At 37.7% G+C, this 25646-nt stretch overlaps 1 protein-coding gene across 8 annotated transcripts in view; it reads right to left on the bottom strand.

Moving 5' to 3' along the window:
- Positions 1 to 2820: 2820 nt before the first annotated feature.
- AFTPH (aftiphilin) overlaps positions 2821 to 25646 on the bottom strand; it is a 47318-nt gene continuing 24492 nt past the window's right edge. For 2 of the 8 annotated variants that reach the window (XM_005505356.4, XM_065059779.1), the window contains exons 3-10: positions 25345 to 25496; positions 24700 to 24826; positions 24327 to 24383; positions 21957 to 22079; positions 15729 to 15789; positions 14004 to 14087; positions 9867 to 9990; positions 2821 to 4027 (exon numbers count right to left, since the gene is read on the bottom strand). In XM_005505356.4, coding sequence (XP_005505413.3) covers positions 3883 to 4027; positions 9867 to 9990; positions 14004 to 14087; positions 15729 to 15789; positions 21957 to 22079; positions 24327 to 24383; positions 24700 to 24826; positions 25345 to 25496 — 873 coding nt within the window. In that variant the 3' untranslated portion in view covers positions 2821 to 3882. Of the gene's footprint in view, positions 4028 to 9866; positions 9991 to 12605; positions 12630 to 14003; positions 14176 to 15728; positions 15790 to 21956; positions 22080 to 24326; positions 24384 to 24699; positions 24827 to 25344; positions 25497 to 25646 lie in introns of those variants that run through there. The other 6 variants (XM_065059782.1, XM_065059781.1, XR_010471890.1 and 3 more) reach the window with 4 other exon arrangements.

Raw genomic sequence — 25646 nt, 5'->3', positions numbered from 1 at the left:
TGGAATGTGTTGTTTCTCCCCATCTCCCTTGATGCCCTGGGTTCACCAGGCTGCCTCTGCCTTTAGTGGCTACACTCTTCAGCACAGAGGCCAAATTATGAAAATTTCTCTGCTTTTGTAGCAGACACTCCTAGCAGATGCTATGCAATTATTAGATGCCATATGCTTTTATAAATTACACTCAAGTGTATTTTTCAACTATCCTGCATTTTCAGACTGCTCTAAAATGTAAAAGATAATTATGCAGAGGTACAGAACTGGCACAAAAGAGTTGCAATGAGAAGTAAGGAGTTGGGCCAAGGCTGATCCATCTTACACGCCGTGAGCTAAGCCTCCCTTGCGTCCTATAAAGACTACTAGATATTTAACCCAAATGCTGCAGTCCTGCGGTCCTACAACAAAACTTTGCACGTGCCGATCTGATTACCAGGTAAAATTCTGTGCAACAATCCAACGTGATGAAGGGTTAACTTCAGTACATGCTAATTGCACATGAGGGCATCTACACACATTATGTGTAAGCTTTCTTTTTGGCATTTCAGAATGAATCTGTCAAGCTAATGATATTCTGAGAAGGTCTTAACATTTCGAGTGCCGTGGGAAGCACAGCACTGCCAACACCTGCAGCAGGTGGTAATGCTCCCGATAAGTCGGTGCTGAACCACTGAGTGTCAGCGTGCAGCCTTTTGGACAATACAAGCAGAGTCCAGCTCTTCTGAGCCGTCATATGGGGGCCTGCAGCTCGCTTCACAGTGGGAGTTTTGGACTTGGCTTCATGGCCACGTTCCAGCTCCGGCAATTCCATCTGAACCGGGTGTCCTCTGCCGCTTCTGCTGGAGGAGCACAGGAGCGCCTCGCTATTAAATGACAATAGTTCTCAAGTAAACGTGATGCACGTTGACATGTCTGATGACAACGCACAGCAACACGTATGTGCAGAAAGTATCAATTACCATCCTGCCCATAAGCCTACTGGCAAGATTAAGCTAGATAAGGCATGCCGTGTCAACGGCAACAGCATGGAAGGACAACTCCAGTGCAGCCTGATCTGCTAGACAAAACCTTCTGCATAAGAACAAAGCTGTCTGTACAAGACCGGAGGAGAGAGATAGAGAAACCTGTCTCTCCATCTCACGATCAACAAAAAAGAAGTGAGCTTAAGCTAGGAGACAAAAAGCAACGCTACATTTTTAAGGCAAGCAGCATTCACCTCAAAAGGCCGAATTCCTGAGTTTTAGATGGAAGATTTATATCTTTCTGCAGTGTGAAGGTCTGTGGGATGCCTTTTTTTTAGACTCTACGTAGTACGAGGTTTCACCAAGCTTCAGATTGGTACATCAGTCATAATAGAAATCTCCTTTCCCCCTGCCATTTCTTCCCCTCCCCCACCTACCGCAGGCCACCAGTATCGCACTTGGAGACTGGAAGACAAATGGGCAGCTGCCTCTACAGGCAATTGTGAGGAGACTAAAGATCAACTTGCAGCTGGCACTTCCACCCCCACCTCTCCTTAATACTAAGTCCACTTGCTGCCAGACAAGGATCATGAGTCAGCTCCTAAACATATTCTCCTTGAAACAATAGCTATAGCTCTCCGCTGCAGCTATACAGCTCCGAGGGACACGCCACGGTTACAAAAACAAAAGGGCTGATTTTAACCTACAGCAGCCCAACACCAGAACTGAATGATATGAAAAGCACACACTAAAGAATACTACGCTAAACCTGCAAGATTAGTAAAGCCAATTCTGACATGAAACAGGCATGAAGTCAGTGCTCTACTGAAAAATCTGCAGAAGCAGCAAATACAAGTGTTTTCAGGGATACACGGTAAAGCAGATGGCTTTTGCATAAACCTTTTCAGCTACAACAGAGTGCTGTTTGATACCATAGCATTGTACGCTGCAGCACTAATTGGAGGGCAGAGGAGCCAATTTAGCCTTTATAAATTAGCTTTATCATAACCACAGGAGCAGCTCCCTCAATTCTGAGTGGCCACTACTCACAAACTCCTGCGGTCACAAAGGTGGAACTCCAGTGCTCATCTCTTGAGGACATTTTGAGAAAACTCCCTAGAAAGGAAAAAAGCTTCTTTTTGCAAGGACAACATTTCAGCTTACCAGCTAATCACACCAAACTCCTAACTTTTCTGTCCCAGGTGCTGTCAGATGATAAAGAATTCAAAGAAGAGGTAAGAAAATGCACTGAAGATTTCTTGGAACTAGATGTTAACTGATGAACCAGTGGTGACTACCAAACACTTAAAAGAACTGTGCACATAGTAAAGGTTAGACATGGAGAGTCTACGCCCTTGAAAGACACCTTTAAGAAATATCAGTACCCAGAACATGCCTTATCTGAGATCCTCTGAAGAGATGTTGCTGAGAGAGCTACAGTGGAAGCTAACATTTTAGGAAACTTCAGCGAATGCTACGCTTACATTTTTATTTCTAGCTAAGAAATAGGCAAAACCAGTTGTCCTTTCTCACCTCACCAGACTTTTTCTTACGGTTGAGTATTGCCAATTACTTTGAAGAAGTCTCTAGCCCAAAACACCGACATGTCTTGAGTCACGTTGCCCTATAAGCCAGAAGGCATGTTGGAGAAGGAAATAAAAGACTAAATCATAACATGTTCAAAGAGACAGGACAATTAAAGAGAAGTCTGCTTCTGCAGGACCCCAACAGGTGTGTTTTGTGGAACTACACAAGATGAATTAGAAAGTTCTACTGTTAATGCAGTGCATTGATTTTACCATCCAACAGAAACATGTAGAACGTATACATTCTGTATAAAAAGACAGCAGACTATATACATATGTATCTTTTAAATTATTTTATTTTATGTAAGCTAAAAGGAAATTTACACACTTAAATCTCAAAAGACCTTGGGCATGCACATTGACCTTTTTAGAGGTTCTTCTACATAGCTCTCTTTTTTCCATAGGAATTTCCCCAGACATTTACAACCCATAGTTTTTACTGTATATACAGCCTAAAACCATAGCAATCTATGATTATGTCATTTTACACTGTGCAAAATCAAACAGGAATAGTGGTACAACAGAACATAAAAAAAATTCAACAGGTAAATTTCATTGTAAGACATTCATATAGTTTTGGTCCTTCTTTTCAAAATCAAACTGATTAAAAGCAGACAACCTTCTAATGACCCCCAAAAATCAAGTGTTCAGACAGAGATCCATAACTGGAACAAGAAGTTACTGACAGCATAACTTTCAAAATGCTATATAGTGACAGAGCCATACTACTGAAGTTTAAGAACATAAAAATTGATCAGCCAACCAATCAACCAGGGAGAGGGAAAGGGGGAGAAGAAAAGGAAAAACACATCTTAAACTGGTTGAAACAAAATAGAAATTATTGGTTTTTAAAGAAACAACAATAACTGAAAACCTGCAAAGGGACAATGTAACCTTTTTTTTTCCCCCCAGCAACATCCATTTTAATATATGCAGGAAAGAAAAGATGCTCAATGCAATCTGAAAACCTTTAAGGGGGACTTCACAGATTGTGAAGAATGAAGTTTTCATTATGTGTTTCCAGGATTTTTTTTTTAAACTTTTTAAAGTTTTGTAAGAAGGACACCACCAGTGTATTTCACAAAGACATAAATGTATACACCCCAGCACGAGAAAAAGAATAGGTCTTCAAAAAGATTTACCCCCAATTATTTACATTTTTCTCTAATATAAATTTAGGACTCCAGTATGTAAATAAATATACATTACTATGTATACCTTTCTAGTGCTGCTTACCAACAAATCAGCTGAACTTTTTTTTTATTAAAGCAAGATTGCTTTTACGACCCACAGAGGGAAGAAAAAAAAAAATCAATAGAAAACGTCCAATTCACATCACTTTAGTCTACCTTTTCTTGGCAGCTTGTTGAAGGTGTTAATGTGGCTGGGAACATCAACACCTTGGCATGCATGAAAGTTAAGTCAGGAAGGCTAGAAATCACCTTGGCAGCCTCTTCACTAAGATGTTCTTCCTTTTTAGGCTTCCTGTTGAGAAGAAAAGAACAAAGTGCATTAATCCAGTACCTGATATCCCTTGGATTACTGAAAGAACCACTGATTGAAGCAGTGTTCTGGCAGTTTGTCTCCCATTGACAGGCACTTCTGTAAGCTACTTGAAGGTAGTCTAATGTTATAATACCTGCTCGCCTACCAACAAAATGTTAATATAGAAAGTCATCAAAATGTTCCTGAATATTGTTGGAATACGGAGAAAAAAAATTCTATTCAGATGCTAATTTTTGTACACACACATATATATATATATACACTTTTTTTTTTTGGCAGGTTCCAGTGTGCCATTCTGGGAGTGCTTACTTGAAAAAGTAACCATGCCCATATTCTAGGAATAAGACAATAGGAGCATTAGTTCTAAACTACTTAAATCCAGTATAATCTTTCAAAATAAAACGGAAAAAATCTTGAAGTGATATTAAGAAATTCCTAACTTACTTCTTAATACTTTTAAAACAAAAAGGATGTACTTATGCTGTGTTTCTGACATGACTGTACTCAGATTATGCATCATACCACTCTATATCATGATCCACAAAGGCTTGTCCCCCTAGGGCTCATCAGCAGCAAAAGGTGGCTCACAATTTGTAACGACTTGCTTTGAAGTGCAGTAGTACGTGTAGCCATAAGGATACATACAGCAGTTTGGGAATCGCTGGAGTTTATTTTGCCTTTTGCATTATTCACAAGAATTACTGAGCGCAAATGAATAAAGAGGTCTGAATCCCACGTCGCTTGATTCTTACTATTATGCAAGAAACTCACATTTCCGAAGTAAAATGAAGCTTGGCTCAGTCTGCTACAGAAGACTCCCCCCTCCCCTGCCCAGGCACACATTTTACAGATGTCTGCCTTATCTTTGAAAAATGCTGCCTATCACTAGAAATACTCAGTTTTCCATCAAATGTTATTCCAGTTCCAAAAAGGCACCTGCTTCATCCTGTAATGACATTAGAAATTCCACCTAAATAAGCTCCCCCATGGTTGGGGCAAAAAACTGATACAAAAGGTTCAAATCAAATAAACTGCTTTTTCACAGAACACTTCAAACATTTCCTTTCTATATTTTTTCTTAGCTATAAAACTTTAAACTGAGCCCATGAGAGGGCAATCACACTGATCATGAAGCAGCATGTACTTGTATTTTCTTCTGTCAACACACATCAGGATTGTTTCCTGAACTGATCAGAGATCAGGGAAAAGCAGGGGGCTACATGTGTGCTTCAGCAGCAGCCTCAGACTTTCTTAGCTAGGAGAAGAAAAAAGAAGATCTGGAGTCAATCTCATCCTTGACATCACTGATCATCGTGTTGACACTGAACTATCACTTTTGTTTGCTACTTGAAATCTCCCCTTGATGAAAGATCTCTAGATGAGGCAGCCTAGATACTATATCTGACTTTCCTTCACTAGAATAGCAATATTTTTTTTCCTCTGCTGCCGTGGAATTTCACGAGCCACTGACTAGGCAGATTACCAAATTCTAGAGGATAAACAAAGCTGTGCGCTGGATTTACTGAAGGAAGAAGCAGAGAGCCAATATGTGCCTCCTTCTCTAAAAACTTCACAGTCGGCTCTGTTTGCACTCCAAGGACTATCTCTGAGCTGTTGAAATGTGGCTGTCATCCACCACTGTGTTATCAGTATCTGGTGCCACTATTAGTAACCACTTACCACAAGCCTCTTAAAGGTACAAACTCCTGGTGATCAAGGACTAACAGCTAACAAAGGAGTGTTTGACAGAGGAAGCCAAAGGAAGAGGGCTGACTCAGAGATCTGCATTAAAAGGAGTTCCTGCAATTGTTAATCAGGCACTGAGATGGAGCTCACTCACTCCTTGCTATTTATATGCTGCTTCCTCCGCTGTGGCATGCTAAGAAATGGTACTGCTGGGTCACAGAGGCAGTGCTGCATTTTATTTGGTGATGGTGCAGAGGACCTTTATCACAGGACGCTGCTATTGCTCTTGCTGCACCAGACAGCCTCTGCAACATCCCCGTGGAACACGCACACCAGTGAGACCAGTCAGGTGTGAATCCCACTGTGTTACTGAATGCTCCCCTTCTGGCTGGAGGCTCTTTGCAATAATCTAACTACTTAATGTGCTCTATAGAAAGTATCTATTAAAGGATGAGCTAACACACACAGCAAATGTTATTTAACTATGACCAAGTTACAGCTATAGACACAATCACTTGGTAATGAGACTCAAAAGCTTTTTAAAAATCATCTCAGTGCAAAGAGGGGCGAGACAGCCTAAAGTTTCATTCTTCGGTCACGAGAAGCAGGTTCCTCTGCAAGACAACAAAACTGGACACTGCATGTACCCTTTGTAGGCAACTGTCAGCACCTTCAGTAGCAAATATCACCACAGCAAACCCTGAACACTTACTTACTAACTCTCTAAAACGAAAAGACACAGTCTGCAGTGACGATGCTACTATTTTTACCCTTAAAACTTACCAAATTGCCTAATAACTGTGATGCCTTTTGACAGAGGCAAGAACCATGTCAGGTGCATTAACTACAGTCACCGCTTTTGCTGAAGAGGTTCCCACTGCCAAGAGATTCTTTTCCTAAACCTTGGTCTGTGGGTTTTCCTCATGCACTCTTAATTTCTAGCTGCTGTGGCTTACAGAACGGACACCCAAGGGGATTGCCAGTGGCACCTGTACTACCTCTGCCTGCTTGGGAACCAGAACTTGCGATTACTAAATCTTTAAAGGACCCAGCCCTGGCTCAAAACAGGGTCCCTGGCTATTCAGGTATTAAAACTACATTTTACAGGATACTTTCCCCCCACACGTCTTCTCTTGCACGAGGTTACAGTTCCTCCCAAGACAGAGGGGATACAATTATTTGCTTGCGTAAGGGTAAGTCCCTCTACCTGTTGGCACAAGGTTTCCTTTTCAAAGGCATGTTAACACTAAACTGCAAGAAATTAGCCAGACTGAAAGGCTGGAAAATTGCTGGAAGAAAATTTAGCAAGAAATAGGGAATGCTTTGTCGATGAGTCACTGACACCTTGCTGTTCTGTTTTATATTCCGACCCCTTCCTGAAGCATTCAGTTCTTTCAGGACTGCAGACAACCCTCGTGTTTGCAAAGGGTTTTGTGGACAGCACCAGCAAAGCCAGGCTCTAGTAGCAACAATGAGCTGATTAGAGAAAAGCACTTTGAAAAACAACAATCACCCTGTAATTAAGAGTTAGCCTGCTCCATCCAACACCGCCCACAAGGAGTATTTCCAGTTTAAATGAGGGTTTTGGGCACTTCTTGGAAAGGCATCAGTGCTCTGCTTTCCTTCAAAAAGAGAGCAGATAAGCTTTTGATCTCTGCCAATTGCATGGAACCGGGCAAGGCTGCAGAGTGTCTCAGTGGAACTGTACTGGATCCCTGACCTTCAACACTTACTGCTGCCAGCAAGTTCAAGTTCAAGCTGAGGGGGAAGTGTCCGCTCCTCTCCCAACAATTTCCTTCTGAGAAACTGCATTTCCAGCTTCAAGCGACCGGTTTGCAAGCAAAAGACTGAGATATTTCAGACAAAGACAACTCTTCAGGTGGCTTCCTACAGCCAAACAACAGTATTTTCACTCTAAACTTCATCCTCAGAGATCCTGAGTTCTGACAAACTACAGATATGGGGTGGCCTTAGCACAACTGAAGTTGACACTGGCCACATCTTCCCTAATCAGTTATCATGAGTGGCTAATAGTCCATATTTCCAGGTTGGTGCATAAATGTCATCCTCGTTGAGCTGGTGGTATTTCGCTAAGAATTAAAAAAAAAATTCAAAACAAAACCATTTTTATTAGAAAAAGCTAACATACTGCAACACACTTGGCATACTGCTGAGATAAGGCCTCATATCTCTGAAGGTTTCTAGCTTGAAAAAGAGAAAAAAACAGACTGCTTTTCTTTTGGAGAACATGACATCAAAAAAGAAAAATACACTTCAGTTTTTTAAAATTCAGAGTTGACAAAAATATACAAAATGTACTGAACAGTAAAAAAGGTGCTTTAAATCAGGTAATCCTTGTGTGTGTCTGAACTTAATCGCCAAGTCTGAGGTACCCAGTCTCTTCCTACAGCACATCTAGAACCTCTTCCTATCAGTGAGCAATGCTCTCCAGAACAGAGGAAGAACTTTGACACCTAGATGAAGAGCTTTAACAGTGCAAATAAGATCTCTTAAGTGCAGCATGGAAGCACTGGAAAAAACCCAAACCCTTCGTATCAAAAAACAACAACATAGAAAAGTGAAGGTCAACATGCATTTAAGCAAAGCAGACTTCCCTGTTCCTTTGTAAAAAAGTAAGCTAAGATATCTTAAAGCAAGCAAATAGGTGCAAATCTAGGAATGGAGATAAAATAATCAATATTGACACATTCAGAATCTGTATGACCCTGCTGTGAGTTTGTGGTGATGTTTAAACTAGACTTAGAATATATTACAAAAATATTTCAACTGCAACTATGTTTTCTGATCAGCCAAAGTCAAACTTTCCCACTAGTGTATGCACAGAGTCTATGCACTCTGTGGACAGAAAAATAGGCAATCCAAAAGCCAAGACACAAAATGAGCACTGAGGTGTGGAGTTCCCTCTACTGGTTCTCCCTTGAAATTTCATGGCTTGTTGATCTTTTTTATTCAGTGTTCACTTTGAACACTTTTCACTGCAGAGAAAATTATCGTGCTAGTTTTCCTATGGAAGAATATGTTTTAAAAGAGCTCTTGAAAATTATAGTTCTAGTCATTTTAAGAAAGCCAGCTATCTCCCACCATTATAAATCATTACATTTGCCATAACTCTCTTCAAGCCTGTTTCCTCTCTTAAGTGCTTTGCTGCACGGAAACTTACCTATTTAGTTTTAGAGTGCTGAATAAACCCTAAAACTCTCTTATGAGTGAGGCTATGTTACTATCTATTAATTGCAATGCAACTAATATTTGTTCCATGTCAAGGCACACACTTCCTCAACAATAGAAACATTTTACTTGGTAAGAATCACTCAGTGATTCTTTAATAGGCATAAACATAAATTACACATTAAGACAATCCAGGATTCTACCCCTAAGATAAACAATTCAAAAAATAAACCCAAAGAATACAAGTTTGTAAGTGGAGAGACTATTCTGTACCCGTTCAACAGACCAGACTTCAAGGAAGACATTTGACATCTAAAGCCTTTTTACATAGACTGTACCTATGAAAAAAAGTACAGAACTTCACATGAGATCTGTGAAGCAGAAAGGACATGCTAAACCAACTACAGGCTCATTCCTTAACCCACAACACCAAAATGAATCTGATGTTAGGTTACTGAAGTTTTGACAGCTGATAGAAATCCATGGGAAGGGACAAATATAGTCATAATTATTAGTCAGTTTTATCATTTTACTTTTGGAACACTGTATCTATAAATGACACGGCGGACTACGGAGGGTCTTCTGTCAAAGTCCCAGGTCACTGAACTGCGTTGTCCAGGTTACCCTTCAATACTTAGGAATCAGCTCTGTTCCCCAGAAAGTCACTTTCTGCAGTTCTGTTTTTGGCTTCAGCTTCTCGACTTACATCCTGGTGACCTTTTTCTTTCAGCTCATGAACTGTTTCCTGTCTTGTTTTAGAGTTCCATTGTAATTTGAAATATGAACTATAGTACTATGAATTTCGTATATAAATTGAATTATTAGATTTAAGCCTTTTGATCATTCAAGAACTTCTGACCTAGAGCAGCACGCACATTCACTCCTCATGTTTCATGCCACCCTTAGAAAACGGAAAAAAAAAGGTGCAAAAGCGAGTACTTACCTTGTGGATGTGCTCGCCTTCTCCACTGTGGACATGAGTCTTGCAAACGCATCAGTCACTCTGTTGCTTGCATTGGAAGTTTCCAGTTTTGAGGTTGTCAATTCATACAACTCAGGATCCACACCTTATAGTATGAAACGATAATCAGTGATGGTTGGAGGCATGCATAGCCACAATTAGCTACAGCCAAACTTGCTAGAGACTGTTTTCTGTAAACATCTGAATCATTTATAATTTCAAGATACACGAAAAGAACATGACAGAACACGTCTGCATTTCTGAATCACCGTCTTCTCTCCCCACCCTTTCTCAGTAGCTTTTATAGTTGTGCTACAAAGCACACATACATTGGATCAAGTCTGGTATACAAGGTCTCAGTCTAAGAGTAAATAAAACAAATTTGATTTACCTTTTAGAGTGAAACACCTGTAAAAGTGTCACCTGTGCTACAATAGATTGTTTCAATTACTTGAACTCAACTGTTCATATTAAAAGAATGGTGCATGTTAACAGGGACCAGCTCTTTAAAACAAGAGATCACACACAACACTGGCATGCATTAGAGTGCATTTAGTATCTTGCTTTTCATAAGAGGTTAAATTTTTAAGTGGAATGGCATTAAAAATGTTACATACTAATATGCATAACACTACCAAAACTTTTAGTCTGTGCTTCTTTTTTATCTTTCAAGTATTTATAAAGCACAAAGCATCTGGATGTTTCAGCTTGATTTCCTAGTTTCAGAAGTCAGATGCTAAATTTTGACATCACATATATTGCGAATGGATTTCAAATCTGATCAGCAGAGGTAATTCTGAAGACAATACAAACTATGGAAATCTGCATCCAAAAAAATACATATGTATGGGGGAAATTCTACCTGTTTAATATCAAGCATCAGATCTCAGTAGGAAGTAGCTCTAGAATTTGCAGATATTAAGTATCTTTTCTTTAAAAAGTCTCTAAGAATTAGAATTATCAAAATGAATCAAGAGAAAAGACTGTTAAAGCACATTTTGTTGCTCAAAAGCATTTTAAACTGGTGATGTTCCTCTAGTTACAGTTTCAGCTGTTTTATGCTTTATGGATTTAGATGAAGAGTGCATATGCATAATCCACAAATGTTTTTCAAAAAACAGTGTGGAATTTTTGCACAGAAACATTATGTTTTATAGACACCTACATTCTAAACAAATGTAACACTAGTGCCAGCTGTTTTGGACAACACAGAAGCATTTCACACTACTGCAGAACAAATGCTGCACATACTTGGATTTGATGATTCCACGTAGCTGCCTAACACGAAAACAGCTTTTATAAACTGACGTGCTGGTGATTTTACTCAGTTTACTTGCCTGGATCAAGACGCTTTTAGAAGTACTCATGAAATACTGGAAGATTACTAAACTAAAAACCAAACCAAACCAAAAGCCTGTGCGTATTGTCCTGCCTTTTCCACTCAGTACTTGCAATACATGTGCAAACAGATGAGGTTAATAATCCTCATGCCTGCTTTGTGTGAACTCTCCCCAAGCAGTGTCTTGACCATTTGTCATGTGTGCACACATTAAGTACCCTTTCATCGTTAGGAAACTAAGCTGACCAAAAAGAAAAATTAAGAAAATCATCTGGTTAAGCTGGAGGGCAAGATTTGTTCCATTTAATAATATGAGTTGATTAGAAATTAATCAGCTCTCCTTTCAACTTAGATTTTTTTTAAGTCTGGATTTTCAAAGTTAATTTCATCCAGTTTCGTGCAAAACACCAAAATACATGCTGTCCTGAGACCAGTATACCAAGACTTTAAGTACTGTCAGATGTTTACAGAACTTGTAAACAGTAAAAAGCCCAGCTATTCCATAAAATATTCACTTCCAAATAGGGAGAAGAAGACTTGAAGAAATACACTGTGACTTGCAGAAGCCTGCGAAATCCCATTAAGGTACAAATTGTAAAACAATTGAAACAAGGTGTCCTCTGACATGCAACTCTGCTACAAATGTTAAATGCAACCTTTTAAATTACACCATTTAGGTATTCACATTTATGGTCCTGAATTCATTTTAATTGTAGTGCAATGTTACTGCTCAATATAATATTCTTTAGGTACCTCTTACGCAGCTACATCTATGTTAAACTATAAACATGAAAAATAAAACAATACACTAAATCTTTGGGAACATACTATAAATGAGTTAAATCCCTGGTCATGAAGTAGAACACAAATTTTAATTAAAAGTGGTTTTGGCTACTGACAAAATCAGACTGAGAAGAACACAGTGCAGATCTATAGTAAGTAAAATTAAGGTCTTCAGAGAGAGAATAAACTTCCGTTACTGATAAAAATTTCTTCTTTAAGCCAAAAAGATATAACAATTTGTCTTTCAATTATTTTTGTTATTTTTAAGAGTTGCATATTCTCCATTTTATTCAAATGATTAGAGAATATTTAAGGAAAGCACTGCAAAACCTTAATGAGATATTGAAGGAAAGGTTAGCCAACCAAACCCCACCCAAAGCTCCTGAACACACACACACAAACACACGAGCTGCAAAGCCAAGGAACAAGTGACTTTCCCAGAAACAAGTCAGGAGGAAAGTAAAGCCAAAAAGGAAAGGGAGAAAAAACGAACAAAAGAAAACCAAAACAAAACACACATACAAAAAACCGACCAAGCAACGAAACCCAAAACCAACAACAAAAATACCACAAACAAAACTAGGCACTATAGGGCATACCGGGGAAGATGATAATACCTGTAACTTGATGAAACAACAACATTAAAAGAAAAAAAAGGCAATAAAAGGCTAATAAAGTATTCCTCCAGTAGTCACTTCAGGACACAGGAACGTGCCCGACTGCATGAGCAGTACATGTGCTGGGTACTGACAACTTCTATGCCAACAGGCTTGAGCACACTTAGAAAAGTTCTGTAAGACTCAAGTGACTTTGATTTGCTACCTATCACTTCCACAACAAAACCTGCCATCTTTCATTTGATAATGGCATTTTCCAAGCGTGGAATAAAAAGACACTCAGAATGTGAAGCCACAAAACTGCCTTCAATGATCAGATTTCAAAACAAAAAAAGCAGGTTTTTAAAAAGAAAAAAATACAATAATTATTTTAAGTACTTTTTTAAAATGTGGGAATATTCCCAAACCTCTTTTTTTTTTTTTTTAATTAAAAATCACTAAGAGGAAAAGCCCCTTTCTATGAAAAAAGTGATTATTATAGCTTCAGGCATTGTACTGAAAGAGTATTTGCCTTATTTACTTAACCTGTGCACTGGCATAAATCTCTCAAATGTTCCCTTGAATTCCTACAGAAATTTATTCAAAGGGTATGTTTTTACAAGCTCACGCCAAATACTTCGAGCAGGTAGAAAAAACATGTGATAAGTGAATCCAACTACTTTCACATATTATTCAATGGAGAGTGGTGTTTTTATCTCCTTTTTAAGGGAGTAAGTTGCAGATAAAGTGCTCTCGTTTTATAATTAACATTCATGAACTTCTAATGTCAAAAAAACATGCAACTATCCTTGTTTTCTATTATGAATGTTGTTAAAACACTTTTTTCACTTTATCATTAGTATTAGTAGTTCGCACAAAAATAAATTTACAACTCCCTGGCAGCAGCAAAGCCCAGTGGGGTTGTGATATGTTAAACTCCATAACTTCATATTTATACATAACTTCCAAATAACACCACAATCCTATAATTTGGAGGCATTCATTTAGAGGAGAGAACAAACCTCAATTTTTGGAAATCATCACGTCTACAGCATTTTTCAATTAATTAAATTAATAAATTTAGTTAAGTCCTTAGAAGAGTTAACTTTCCGAATTTTTAATTTGAAACAAGTGTTTTAACATCTTAATTGCGAGAGCGTAAGAGCCATTCATTCCTTCAACATGTGGCAAGTACAGACCTGACAGTACCTTTAAAACACTTCGCACCCGATACAAAACATCAGAAAACAGAACACAGATTAAAGGAAAAACGCAGCAGAAAGACATTTAAGCAAAACGCAATGTAGAATTTCTCCTTGTTTATAGGAAAGTCAAGTGATGTGCTCATGCTTTTAGCAAGTCGTTATAATAGTACAGTTGTGGTTTTAACACTCTGCTGACCTGGGATTGTGGTGGTGCTGCTAGAGCTACTGTCATCCACGGGCCCAAAGAAATCAAGGTTCAGAAGAGTGGAACCTCCACTAGCTTGAAATTCAGTGACCGTGTTGGTAGGCAGCCATATAGAAGGTAAGCCAAGGGAGGGGTTTATGTGTAAAAAGGGGTAAGACACACACTTGAACATGCAAGTTATAATTAGTACTCAGTACGCAATTTAAAAATCGACATGAAAACAATGCTTACAGTATTAGTTTGTACCTTCTAAAATGTTAACAACTTAATTCAGTGCACATTTCCTCATGTACAACGCAGCAAGGAAATCAACACTAGTAACTTTAAAATAGATATATTTATTTCAATCTAAAAATGAAAGAGAACCAGCACGACCCAGAGAGAAAGATGTCATCAGTTAAAGGGAAACAATATATAGGTCAATTGATAGTTAGAATATAGCAGGTTTTTTCTCCCCTCACTGAAATCGAAAGCAATTCTTTCCATCAGGAAAACTTAGCAGATTCCCAAATACCAAAGTACAAAAAAAAAAAAAAAAAATTTAAAGTTTTGTTCAGCAACTTTAAGCTATTAATTATAATTATCCTAAAGCAATGTGAACGTAGGGTATCAAATGCCACTCTTATATCCAGTTCCTCACTGGTAAATTATACTGTTCCCCTTTAGGACTAAAACAGAAATCAAACCAAGATACATTTTAAAGAAGTTGGTTTTTTAAAAAGAAAGCATGATGATTGACTGAAGTAATAAGACACCAGACAACAGCAAAAGGGTCCATCCAGGCTTTCCTTCAGCACCATGATATTGCTATCCAGACTCTCAACATCCCACTTGTTCTGAAACAACACTGTGAGGCAACACCAGTGCAGTACAAGGTGTGGTTTATTTTAGCCTGCTTTGGAATGACTTGTATGTTATGAATTAATTGCTGTTAGCAGGCTCCTCGTAAAGGGATCAGTTTCTTTACAGGTTTCTAGTCTGTCAATCAAACAAGTTTTCAAAACTTGTTTTATTTCCTTTGCATGCACTTACATTTCTGAGACTGGAGGCGATAGTACAACTCACTTTGCTATTAAAATAGACATAATGAAGAGTCTTTTATGTGATAACTATATACATTTACAGATACAAATAAGTGTGTAGCTACCTCTAATATTTAGCTATAATTAGCTCTTGAGTATAAGCAAAAGTGATAACAGATGACATTTCTGAAATACAAAATTATCTGTAAATCTGAAAACTTTCAGCTCAAGAAGTGTATCTTTTGCAAACTGTTTGTGGTTAAAATATTGTGCTTTGAAGTAGCCACTATACACAAGTTTGGCATTCAAAGGATGGCTAAAGAGATAGTTCATTGGTGAAAAATATTTAAGTAAAACTTGTAAATCTAAAATGCTCATTGGTTCAGTTTCATTATAATCTGCAGTTATGTATATAATAAAGTGTTAATATTGCCACTGTGTCATTAGCATATGGCAGGGACCTAAAATACGTAACTTAGTATTTTTCAGACTACATAATGCGTCATGTAGGGGCACAGTTAATCAGAAAGAAAGCCTGAATTTCCAAAGTTAGGAGTAAGAAATAAATATTATATATATTTATATATGTGTGTGTATATTTAAAAAAAAAATAATCAGCAGATAGATGTTTGTCTGAACTTTGTAGGTTTCTTATCTCTAGCTCTGGTGCTAGAGGCTCTACGGAGAGACGTACCATCTAAAGGGTTAGTAAGGCCACTGCTACTCCAGTCAAACTGGACAGGTGGTAGAGATTCCTAGAGTCGAAAAGTCAGAAATCAGATTTCATAGTCAGTTCAGGTTACAACAATGCAAAGCAGTTCAAACAACAGATTCTTTAGTGTCTAAATACTAAAAAGACAACTAAATAGGCAAGCCTCAACTTTTGGAAGGTGTGTATTTTTATAATATGCACTGCAGATTCAAAGCAGATTTGTTCTACCACAGGAAGTCTCATTAAATTCTGAACAGTACAGATTAGGTAACTTCTAACTCAAACAGGATTTGCAAATTAACTAAAACATACGAATTGAATTAAATACCTTAAGGCATAGTTGAAAGTTAAATTACTACTACTTCCATGGAAGACGAGGCATTTTGCATAAAAAGTTATGTATACACAATTATAGGGCAAATTTAGAATAAGGTTATTAATGAAAGCTGTCTGCACATCCACGCTTTGTCCTGAATATACATAAAATCAGTTATTTACCATCAAATAGACCATGATTCTTTTGGTTTGTTTTGCTTCTAAGAGACATAATCCCTACGTGTGAGGGACCAACTATCAAAACCATCTCCACTCTACCCCCCTTCAAAAAAAAATATCCTGTGACTTACTATCCTTTAACAACTAACTCATTCCAATATATAAACAAACCATTGGTAACAACACCTGAACAAGATGAGCACATAAACTTTCACTCCTGGGAGCCCATCCTTGCCTTTCTATTTCCTCTTATTAAGTTTTTTGCACAAACACAGGTAAACCAAGCAAGCAGCATGCTTTACAAGGAAAGTGTGTTCAAGGTGCAGCGTAACTTGCAAGTGCTGTCCTCAGGACACAAACTGATGGGACAATATCAAAATGACTGAAATTAGTTGATCTTTCTACTTCTGCGCATTACAGTTCTGCTCCCTCCCCAGTGAAGTCAACTGTCAATAAGTACTGGGAAAGGATGTAACCTCAACTTCTAACAGAACAATCACACTTACGGAAGAAAAACATTGGAAGTTCCATGCAACATTATTCAAATTTCATCACTAGTGGTCAATCTTGAAGTGGCTGAGATATACGTTCTCTTTGCTTTCATAGGAAGTCAGGCTTTATTTTTTTTTCCCTACTTTTAAGACTTTCAACACTGAAAAATATGCAGGTTTACAAACCAAGGCTGTAGCAACCTGAGCTAGCTTCGTACAATTAAGCTAACTGTAAACGGGCTTTTGCTAGGTGATAGATGTTTACAGAAAGAAAAATGAAGGGAGATGGTGATTTCTGTATTTATCTACAGTAAAAGCCTTGCTTAGAAAAATCTTTCCTACCTAATGACTTGGAAATATTTCCAGTACTGAGCACAAGTAGAATAGTAATCACTCCATGGAGCTTAAGGAGCTGGTGCTATGATTTTCACTTTGCTTTGGTAACGGAATTATTAGCATTGAAATGATTTGCATGGAAACAATGTCAGCAGTGTGGAAGCTACACCTGATGAAGTAATAACCACTATTATCAGTAGCTTGTTTACAGTTTGTCGCATCCAAAATATATTAAGATTAAAAGGGCTTTGTATAAAAAAAAAATAAAAAAGAGAACCAGGCAAGTATGATAATTTAGTAGCTTTCTGCCCTGAGGAAAATGAAGCCAAATTGAAGCAAAGTAACTTCCTACCAACTTTTACTTATTGAGGAAAACACCCACTACATTTTGTGTCAAAAGACTGAGTCAGAACTCATGAGTGTGACAGAATTGCATGGAAAAGGAGGTACCAATGGCTGGCTAAGCTTTTCCCTTTAAGGATGACTTTGATTCTCAAATTTGCCAAGGATGTGATGAATTCTTCCTAAAATGGGGAGTTAAAAAAAAAACTGTCTCCAAATCAGTAAGGGTGTACTAAGTATAGCAGTCTGCTCTGTGGGATGAGGCCATTCTGCTGGCTTCAACTATTTGCAAAAAAGGCAGGTGGCAAGTGAAGCAGACCCCATCTATACAGAATGCTGGCAAGCCCTGGTCTATACAACAGCAAACAAAGTGAGACAGCAGAGGCAAAAAACAATTACAGAGGAAAAGTTTTCAGTTTCTAGTAAGCTCAGCTTTAAGAAAACTAGCTATACTGGGACACCTTAACGCAGCATTGAAATGTCAAACAGTGCGAAAATGCCCTGCAAATTGTTTTGTCTTGCAGACATTGCAAGGTTTCTAGACTCCTGTATTTACAACCAGTATTTTAATAACATGCTTTAAAGGAAAAGTGCCCAATCTAGAAGGATATTGAGAATCAGGGCAAACTGCTTTCACTCCTCCATCTTAGATTACAGGATGTGGTAACGAAATGAAAAAAGTATACTCGGCTGTCAGATTACTGCACTGGACATTAAGTGAGAAAGAGGAAACTAAAATGCCTGCTGGCTTTACTGCATCGTATTTCACTTTGATAAAAGCGAGAGATGTTTTCACACAGTAATTTTAGAATGGTACTATGTAAGAACTTTTATAATCCAAGGGAGCAAAAATATAAATGTTTGTCTCTGTGCCAAGAATTACCTGTGACCCTCCCCCCCATCCCTAGCAGAATGAAGTCTTTTGCTGTCTTAAAGCTGGGGGGAAGGATAGAAGGGCTTGTAACACAAATAATATTTAGATAGATCCCACAAGTGAGCATCATAAACATTTCAGAAAAAGATTTACATGGAAGTAATTAATACATTTCATTCTCTATATTCATTGGCAAAATCACAACAGTTTTGAAAGTTATTTTTCTTAGACATCACTTTTAAGCGACTGTCACATCTGATAGAAGAGTAAGTTCTGTAATATCTCTTACCTGCAAACCTTTCTCTCTTACTCTGTCAAAGCTACATATATTCTTGGATCTTTCTCATATGTATAACTGGAGAGCAGTTCCATGATGGAGCCTTTGGCTGGTGGCCAATAATATGGTAGCACACATCTGTCATTGTTAGAAGTCCTGATGGTCCCTTATGTAATTAAAAGTGTTTTAAAGACTGTCACCCCATGGGGTTTAATTAAGGTTCAGTCCCTAATGGCCAGCAAGTGTAAGATACATATTCTACTACAACCTGATCTCTAATTCAGTGGCTTACATTAAGGCAGATGTGGTGTAGTAGGCACCCACAGAAAAGAATTACTGGTAATTTTCTTCTAAAAAGGTCTGGGTCACTACAGATTTCTATTCCAATATAAAACTTACTAAGCAAACTAGGCTGGCAAGAAATTCTGAAGTTATCCAGTATGCTGGGACAAAGCTGCTGATAGGTTCTACCAAAGAAACAGTCTCAAACTGAGAGAGGAGGATGCTTTGTGGCAGTATCAAAGAGCAGAAATATCTAGAGAACTTTTTAAAGAAAACTAAAGAAGGTAAATAAACTTTATAACTATGGTAGCCAGAGAACAGTATCACATCCAGAGAAAGCAGTCAACAGTAACTCCAGAGAGCAACCTTTTCAACAAGCAGTGGAATATGTTTAAATCGTAGTGCTTAAGGCTTGGCTCTGGTGCAGAACCCCACTGCAGCAGATGCTGTAAAACAGAAGAGAAGGGCACCTATCTCAGGTTTCACAATCACAGGTTGCCTGTTTGAGCCGCCATTCTCTCTTACACCTGACGTGCCTTGATAGAGCCTTTTACTCCAGACCTGCAAAGTCTTTGAGACACTGTGCTTAGAGGCAACAATATCTGGGGATTATTTCCTATTAGGTTTACTGCTTTACAGGTATGAGCACAAAGGAATAGAGAAATAAACCCTGTGACTGTCAAGATAAACAACAGATCAAAGAAGAATTTAGACTCTAACTTCAAATATAGAACAGAATGAGTCTAGGAAAGTCATCTTTATACAATAAACTAACGTGGTAGATCAGTCAGTAACTTAACTTGCTTGAGAGGAGAAATCATAATTTCAAAAACCTTGTCCTTGCAGCTTAGATGGAAATTTGTCCATTGTATTTCCACAGCTTAACCAACCCAGTGAGATCCTTTGCAGAGAATGAGGCAAAAATGTACAGAGTTAATGTAATAACTAGGAAAAAACATGGGGGCTCATTTGCTGCTTTTCTCCACACTCTAATGCTATTTTTAAATCCCTGCATGCGTTCCTCTGTCTACAACAACAACAAAAAAAACCTGTGGCATTACTGTGTTTCTACAAATGTTCTTTCTACTCCAGCTTTCGCATCATCAGAGTCTTTCTTCCAATGTCTTATTCCCTTAGCAGAGAGTCCTGCACGTGTAAGCACATACAACTGATCTGTATACAAGTCCCATCAATGCCAGCCTTTCAAAGGAGAATCTTGCCTTTTCCTTAAGCAAAGCATAGGAATCCACTAACCACTCTCCTTCCAATAAGAAAGTTAATATTCTGAAGTTTCTGAATGGAGGAATGACTCATCATCATGATGATCTGAAAATGGAGGAATTTAGAAGTTTTAAATAAACAATTACACATGAATTGGGTAAGCTTAAATATACCTAAATTGTTGCACCTGAATTACCTATGTTTAGAAGTTTTGAGGTCCACTAAAATTGCCTGTGTTTCCACTGCATATTTACCAACGTTTATAGCACAGTTCCTAATGAAATGTTTACCAAAGTTTGGGCACATCATCCTAATACCACTACACTCTGGAATATTCCTAAGAGGTAGTCAGCACAATGGGAATGAAACTGGGTTTCCCCAAAAGCAAACAGAAGCCACTAAACATTAACAGAAGATGAGGCTAAGAAAGAAACAAGGTCTTTGAAGTGGAGAATTGATCGTTCATGCCCTGAAACTTTCTGAATGTCACTTAACTGTGACTTCTTAGCATTCTTAATGGTTAGAGCTCTAACTTGTATCTTCCCAAAAAGCTTATTTTAATATTTGTCTTTCTGACCTAAGGTCAGCAGTGCAGACAAACAGTATAGTTGTTTCTTGTATGTATTAATGGACAACAACTATTGAACTGAGATGGGCTTTGTCAGAACAAGTTATGGGACAAGATTATCAAAGTGTGACAAGTAATGGGAAATTCTGCTGCAGGAGTACCCAAAAGTACAAATTCATAACTGGAGGGAAAAAAAATAAATAAATATATATATATATATATATACTTTGATAAGTAGAGTTCTTATTTTCAGCACTCAGCATTACGACTGCAAAGCAACTGAGAAACTGGCACACGTCAGAGATGCTGCTACTTGAGGCTCTTACAGCTCTGTACACTATGTTAAGTGTATGGTTTCATTTATGTAAAAAAGGCAAATTCAAAGGCTGCAAGAAAGCCAGTGAAATTTTCCTACTTTGTTCATATATATAAATTCCACAACTGATTTGTTCAGCTCAGACTAGTTACAATAATTATTACTGTTACCTTTTCTAATACTCAGTTTGGCTGCCCAGTTCCACTACAGCATTTCTGAGAAGCAGCATAGGAAGCATCATCAAACACCTGTATTACTATATAAAACCCCCCCCGGTTCTGAGCCCACTTGACATACTGCTATTCTAAAACAAAGAAAGATTTCTTCTCTGGCACAAGCATATAAGAGCTCTGAACCATGTCAAAGAGTGCAAGGAAATTACTATAGCCAGAAGTACCTAGGGTTAACATTAGGTGTAGCACAAAGATAATTAGTTTTGGAATGCATTCAATCAGAAGACACAAGCATAGCAGGTAAACAAAGATGCTGGGCAGATTAAACAAGACCTGCAATAAGGGACACAGTTGACTCTCTGAATGTGTGCCGAGTACCACTGTAGCGACACCAAAAATTAAGTGTCTCTGCATAACCCATTAGCTTCTTGACAACCACAAACATTGCAACACACATGGCATTAAGTGGTTTTCTAATATCATAGTATCAAAACAACAAAGCTCCAAAAAAGCAAAGATGAAGAACCTTAGCTAGAGGAAGGACAAGTCTAAAATTACATCTAAAATTCGTGGAAGTAACTGTCCACTCTCTTTTAAAGCAAATAACTGTAACAGCAGATATCATCAGGACTTAAATGCTGGCCACCAACTGCTCCAGTCTTATCATACGGACTCCTTTCCAGTCACACATGAAAAGCAGATCCAAGAGCAGGACTTCAAGGTGTCTTTGAACACACCATGTAGACATAATAAATATGAAGAAAGAGGCAAGGCATCCCATTGTTTCCCTCATTCTTTCTTTTCCTCTCCTCCCCCTTCTCTCTCTATTTTTTACCTGGAACTGATCAGATGTACATGTGTTCATCTCTGGTGATACAGGAGGTGTCTGTCCTATTGAAGCTATTTTTTCTGCTGCAGATATTGGTTTCAAAGGTTCCTTGGTAGGCTCTAACATGCCCTAAATAAAGAAATATTAAAAAAAAAGGATTAAAAAAAACCCCACATGTGGACACAAACACACACTTTTATATATTTCAAGAGCTACAGTTGCAAAAGTAGAAAATACACTACTAGGTAGTACAACCCTACATTAGAGGCTTGGGAGCAACCATCTATCCCTGTGACACTTTCAGTGAGGGGGACAGAAAGAGATGGGGCAGGGGAGAGAATCATCATGGTTCCTTAGGCTTAAGAAACATTTTAGAGCCCGTAACAGGAACCCAAGTGCTTAGCTGGAGCCTGTTTACAACTTTCAGTAATGTAATTTAAGCTGGAGGAAACAGTTACTTGATAAGGTGACATCATCTCCTACCAATTGTGTATAAACTATTCCTGAAATATTAAATGGCCCCATCAGAAAGGCACAAATGCATTCATTTTATTTCAACAATTGGGTAATTCAGAAGAAACGAGTCAAATTATTAGTTTGCAGAATGATAGCAAGGACAATAATTATTGACATAGAAATAAATGCATTAAAAAGCATTAAGAAAATACTTAAAACACATTTTCAATTTTAAACAAACTGTTCAAAGCTAAACTGCTCTATGAAAAACACCTGAAGACTCTGGTGTTCCTGAATAAAACTGAGGCTGAGAAAGATCTATAGAAAGCCCATAGTTTGCACTGGGACATGCAAACCACCTCAGAAAAACGAGGTATGAGAAAAGAAACCCCCAACTAAAACCATTTGATTTGCAACTAGTATATTTTAAAATAATTTCAGGAAGCAAGCCACCAAGATCAGCTGTCCCACAAATGTTTCTACACCATGCTAGGGGAGCTTAGAATTTAACCACCAGATGAATCAATTACTTTGGACAGTGGAGAAACACATGAAGCAGTGTGGCAACAGAAAGCAGCAAGCCACTTTACTCTCACCATCATCTCTATCCAGCTTATTGCGTGCACAAGTATAGAAAAAAATTAAGAGATAATTAATCAGCAACAATAATCTGTTGCAAAAAAATAACTGCACATGTTGAGTGCAAACATAGTCTTGCTCACAAATACATTACAGGAAGAAAACAGCAATTGCTATGAGATGTTTTATCCTCTGTATCAGAATACAAGTGCATGAGCTGACCTTTGACGCATCAGAAAACAACAGCTCTAGAAACTGATTGTAGAAGTCACTCTATAAAATTAACCTACCGACCACATTTGTTTAAGACACACCAAAGAAAACTGTAATCCTTTTATTTTCCATTTGTGAATGACCATAAAAAAATTATGTGTGTTTGTATGCATATATATATACACACACATAGGTTTCCAGAAAATATGAAATGACGAACAGGAGTTACAGAATATTGGCTTAAGTGAAAACAGTTGATCTTACTGCACTAGGTTACTTGAGTTTCCTTCAATCTACAGAAATCTAAATTATGCCTGTTATTGTTATCTAATACTTGGGGCAACACAACAATGCTGGCTATGCGATTTTTTTTGTATGCATAAATAGCCTAATATACAAATGTGAGTCCCTTATTAATATGCCAATAACACTGCAAAGCATTACTATGCATCTCTCTTGACCTCGGCATATTGAGATGCAACCAAGTAATTAATGGTCTGTCAGAGAAACAGTTACACAAAGAGGAATGCTCGAGAGAGCTGAGAGAACTTCCTACACACGTGTCACAGAATACTGTATCTATCTTGCAGTTCTTAACCTTCCTTTGAAGCATCTGGTCTTGGTTGCAGGGCTTCCCTGATGGCAGGTGTGGATGCAAATTGATGTTTTGATTAATTTCAATGCTCCTTTGTAATTTTTGACAACCACTGAATGATCTAGTTTCTTATGTCAAGTTTTAGTTGACATTTTTATGTCCATACCTTGTATTTAATAGCTAAAATTCAACAACAACTTTTTATTGCTGCATACATATTACTTCAGTAATTTTTTCCTTTTTTTTAGGAAATGCCTCAAACTAAGCTTAGACTATGTAGCCCACCTTATTAGACAAATAGCTTGCTTTATGAAATGAGTAAATCAATAGTTTCTTCACTTAAAGTATCTGCTTGCACACACACTGAAAACTGTGCGTTTGATGAGTCTTTTCTAGCATTTCTACTGATGCTTAAGGCGTAACTGTACTTACAAAAATAGCTTTCAGCATACTTGGTGCTTAATGTGCTTTAATATCTTTCATTATATAATGTTGTTGGAAATATAACAAAAAGTAACACTAAAAAAGCTTACCAGTCCAGCAGCATACATGGGTACTATAACAGGTTGTTTCTTGTTGCCTGTAAAGAGCTGATAAAACAACAACAAAAATTTACTTAAGTGCTTCTGTGTCAGTGATGATAATACTTTCCCAGTATGTTATAACTTGTATAAGATTAATAACAGAGAATAAAACTATGTTAAAAATAATACAATGGTTAAAAACTAAAGCAACTTTTAATATTAATAGGACTTACAAAAAGTAGTCAGATGGTCTGCCATGAAAAGCCATATTCAGGACAGTTACACAATTAAGAGACAAACATTCACAAAAGAAGACTTCCACCTGACTCTACATTTAAAGCAGCTCCATTATTCAGAAAGCAAGTTTTACTGACAGACTCACAATATTTCTTGTGTCGATTCCCAAGGAGCACAAAAGCTTTTTGTTGCTGTGGGAGCCACCCCACTGGTATCTCAGTCCATATGCATCATGGATATCCTGCAGCTCTGTCCAGACGTCCATCAGTTCCCTATACAGCCCGTCACAAATCAAGTTACCAAGTGGAGTAACAGCTTAGCACCCTTGAATATTTATTCTAGTTTTTAATGTGACTTATTATAAATTCAAATTAAACTCACGCCCAAGCACAATACCCAGGGGAGCATAGTGTTCTGAGAACAATTATAGTTCAGACTTATTGGGAAATGATGTCCACAGCAGATAGGACAGGGTCTACTTAAACTTCATAATCACATGAATAAATATAGCAATTTTTATCAAGTGTAACTAATAAGACATATTATAATTAACTTCAAGACATCACTTAAAAGAAGATGATATGCTGCTAAGTTGATATGCTAAGTGAAATACTCCTGGCATATGTTGTCACTGAAAACAAGCATTCTGCTAGACAGCTAACTTTTACTCAATAGTTTTTCAAAACGCTTGACGCAAACAACTCATTTTGAATTACTGCTATATGTTTTAAGTTCCCAAAGAAGACACATTTCTACTTCAAATTAAGTTGTTTGCATTGTGGCTTTTTACCTGCTATCTGCCAAGGTGGCCTCAGTTGTCGTCTGCTTTTCACCCGCTTCCAACAAATGATTCAAGGAACTTATTTCTTCTTCAATTTCAAGAACAGGCATGGAAGGAAAACAGACTTCAAATATTCGTTCCAGACGACTTAGCAATGTTGTCTGTATCAAAGAGCGAACACCTATGTCAGGTTTTGTTAACTTATTAAAAAAAAAGTAGTCTGAAACTATAAAAATATGTTAAGATGGAAAATAATAGGTGGCTGACACAAAGTTTCACTTACCACAAAATACATAGTTGTCAAAGGATCA

This window comes from Columba livia, chromosome 3, assembly GCF_036013475.1.
Source record: "Columba livia isolate bColLiv1 breed racing homer chromosome 3, bColLiv1.pat.W.v2, whole genome shotgun sequence".
Taxonomy (NCBI): Eukaryota; Metazoa; Chordata; class Aves; order Columbiformes; family Columbidae; genus Columba; species Columba livia.
Note: the sequence above shows the minus strand (reverse complement) of the source record. Positions and strands in the feature narration are given on the sequence as shown.